At 36.0% G+C, this 3,724-nt stretch overlaps 1 protein-coding gene across 1 annotated transcript; it reads left to right on the top strand.

Moving 5' to 3' along the window:
- Positions 1–129: 129 nt before the first annotated feature.
- On the top strand, positions 130–2,767 carry LOC121939989 (calcium/calmodulin-dependent protein kinase type II subunit beta-like; the record flags this gene model as incomplete). The annotated part of the gene is made up of 4 exons (XM_042482883.1): positions 130–163; positions 1,160–1,243; positions 1,342–1,436; positions 2,645–2,767. Coding segments are annotated over exons 1-4 (336 nt in total), but the record flags the coding sequence as incomplete, so codon positions are not given.
- Positions 2,768–3,724: the final 957 nt, after the last annotated feature.

Here is a 3,724-nt window from a genome sequence, read left to right on the forward strand (position 1 = left end):
AATAATAGAAAGATTGAATTTGTATTTGTATATTAATAAAGTATAATACGATATACTCACTGTCAAAAATAAACACGCAGACATTCACAGTGAGCAGTAAAGTGAGACTTTGTTTCTTGCATTGCGGACATGATTCATCATTACGTTTCACCGTCGCTGACAGGTGTGGTGTCGCATTATTTTACATATTTTATCGAAAGGACACTTTACGCTGGTGTGTGAAATCCAGAGCTCTTACAACAACAGACTCATCAAAACTCTCACAATGTGACGGCTGCTACGACCTTCATCCACATCTGCAGCTCACCAGCTGTTGTCATCCAAAATATCGCCCGAACCTGCAGACGGGAACATTTCATTTCAGAACTTAGTGTTCTCACCACCGGGAAAAAAAACTGTTTAACAACATGCCGAGTGAAGCAAAGGAGCAGTTTAAATATGGAGCTGAAACAATGTACAAACATAAACCAGTTTAAAATGTATAAAAACATTATTATTATTACAGAGTACAGATAAAGAGGGGGTTTGACAATCACAGAGGTTACTGTTTTTATTTATTTGGTTACTTAATTCTTTTTTTCTGAGTTCATCTTCCTCTTTTTTCTGTAAGTAAGAATGGAAAATTGTAGGTATTTGATTTTGGGTTGGTGGGTGTATGCATATATATATTTAGTTAATTAGAGTATAGCTTTAAGGTAATAAGGAAGCTGGTTAATTAAAATTCAATGACTTATGAAGAAGGGGTGGGATTAATTAACTCTGTACTTATTTATTTTCTTTTTTGGAAATGTAAACCAAGTCATTATATGTTTGACCTTTTCTTTTTGAATTTTTAATGTCTGTAAATATTACTTTTTTTTGTCTGTCAGCTTTGTTTTTTAAAAAAAATTTCAGAAATTTCAAAAATCAAAATCATAACGTCAAATCAGAATGAAAGTTTGGGGAAAAAAAGATGAAACAAACAGCTGTGTCTGTTAAAGTCTGATGTTTTTTGGGGTGTTTTGATACCTCCTCCCTGTCGTCACTTTATAGCAACGTCAACGAACTTCCTCGACTTCCTTGAGGGTTGTTTTCGGAAATGCAAAACCTTTCTTACAAAACACACTTATTTGCACAAAGCTGGCCGCTGATGTGTGTTTGTTTGTGTTTGTGTGCGCAGGTTTCGCAGGGACTCCCGGATACTTGTCCCCGGAGGTGCTGAGGAAGGAGGCGTACGGCAAACCTGTGGACATCTGGGCTTGTGGTGAGCTCTTTTTCTCTGTTTGTTTCAGCATCATCGCCGCCGCCGCCGCCTCGCTCTCCTTCTCGTCACTCAGGCTAAGTGTGTGTTTCGGTGTGCAGGTGTGATCCTCTACATCCTTTTGGTTGGATACCCTCCGTTTTGGGACGAGGACCAGCACAAACTCTACCAGCAGATCAAAGCTGGAGCGTACGATGTGAGAAAAAACACTCGCACTTTAAATCAGATTTATTGTGTGTTTAACCGTCAGGGCCTGTTTGAATATCACACACACTCACAGTTTAAGTTTTTAACCAACATCAGTCCTAATCATAAATATCAAATATTCATTATTTTTTGGAGTTTTAACCATTTGAATGCCAGTTTTTTTCATGATGTCATTATGTTTTTGGATGGAAAAAGACCATAAAAACATAATTATTTTATATATACTGCATGCTAAGTGCATTTTTTTTTTATTATTATCACATTCAAGGATGTGTCAATGATTAGCAGCAACATTGATTTTTATACATTATTATTTTTTTGTGCAGAGTCAAACACTCACACTCACATCGCTCTGCTCACAACCTGCACTTTTCAAAATCAAGCATTAAAAAATATGCATTAACATGATTTTCTGCTTTCATTGACTTCGTTTTGTAATCAAAATCACTCTTACTCATAAATATCAAATATTCATAAAATTTCAGAATTTTAACCCTTTAAATGCCAGGTTTTTATTGTGATGCCACTATATCTATACATTTAAAAAAAAAAATTTAATTGTCTTCAATATAATACATGCAAGTTGATTTTTTTGCTGCTGACAGTCTGGGATATGTCAGTGATCAGCAGCTACATTGACTGTGACAGGTCACCTAGTGGAAATAGCATGTATTTCCTCCATATGCCAAATATGGTCAAAATGACTTCATCAGGTGGAAAATAGTCAAAATGACAAATTCAGAGTCAAAAGCCCAGAATGACACCCAGAAATAATACAAGTCCTGTTTTTCTGCTCTGATGGCTGTGGGATCAAAAATGTCAGTTTGAATGGGTTTCAATGGAGCATTTTTGGACCTGAACAGTCTGAATGTAACTATTTAGTTTCCACAGTGTATTTTAGACTTATTGTAGGAGCTGAGCTGCAAATTCACTGATTACACTCAAATACACAATCTGGACTACATTTAGGACACATGCATCAACACAGACACAATCATATAAAAAAAAAAGAAGAATGAAAAGGTCGTGAAATGCACCAAACAGTCCCTAAAGGTTATATTAGACATTATGGTGTTTTTAATACAAATGTGATCATGCATGTGTGTGTGTGTGTGTGTGTGTGTGTGTGTGTGTGTGTGTGTGTGTGTGTGTGTGTGTGTGTGTGTGTGTGTGTGTGTGTGTGTGTGTGTGCTTTAGTTTCCCTCCCCAGAGTGGGATACGGTGACTCCAGAGGCTAAAAATCTGATCAACCAGATGTTGACCATCAACCCGGCTAAAAGAATCACCGCCCAGGAGGCTCTGAAGCACCCGTGGGTCTGCGTGAGTACACACACCAGGAACAGCCAGCAATCAATATTTCGCGACTGATACTCCCAACTATTTGTTATTTCTAAATCCTCTCACAGCAAGTTTGTGAACATCTGTCCCAAAACCGCCAAATATCAGCACCATCTGTTTCCAAACATGCAATCTCCGATATGGTGCAGATTCTGGGTCAGCTTATCTTGGAGGTCAAAAGAGCAACCAAACCCTCGGATCAGCACCTCTGCGTGCTCTTCATCACCCAAAATCACCGTCACCGGCTTATAGGACGCTCTGATCGGTGCAGTTACAGTGGAGGAGTTTATCTGAAATGATTTGTTGCTCGTAAAAGTGTTAAGAAAAAAGGAAAGGTTTTTTTTTTCGAGCAAAGGCTCTTTTTGTGACAGTTATTTAACGTAAAAGGTTGTTTAAAATGCCATAAACGTTTTTACAGTCACTCGTCATGGAGAGAAAAATGACGTATTGTGATCTCTCCTATAAGAAGTCAGCATGTAAAAATGTATTTACAATACTTCTTCATATAAATGCCAGCTGGCACCCCAAAAAGTTGTTTATTATTTGATCAATAATTACCAAAATTAATGTTTTAATGATCTGATTATTATATTATTATTACCATCGTTATTATTATTGTTATTGTTATTATTATTGGATGTTAGAGCTTCAATGATTGGTGGATTATTTAATTGACTGACATAAAAATGATCATTGAATTATAGTTAATTTACATTTAATAAGCTTATGAAATGTCATGCACTGTTATAAATCGAGATCTGTGTTTAGGATATTGGCAAGAAATGTTTCAAAAATGGCAAGAAATTCCGAAATTATGACAAGAACATTTCCAAAAAATGTATTTTAAAAAAGAGGGGAGGATTATTAGAACAATTATCCATTAGGATAAAAACATTAAGAAAACTTCATTTATGTTATAATAATTTTATGTTTGAAATT

This window comes from Plectropomus leopardus, unplaced genomic scaffold (assembly GCF_008729295.1).
Source record: "Plectropomus leopardus isolate mb unplaced genomic scaffold, YSFRI_Pleo_2.0 unplaced_scaffold698, whole genome shotgun sequence".
Taxonomy (NCBI): Eukaryota; Metazoa; Chordata; class Actinopteri; order Perciformes; family Serranidae; genus Plectropomus; species Plectropomus leopardus.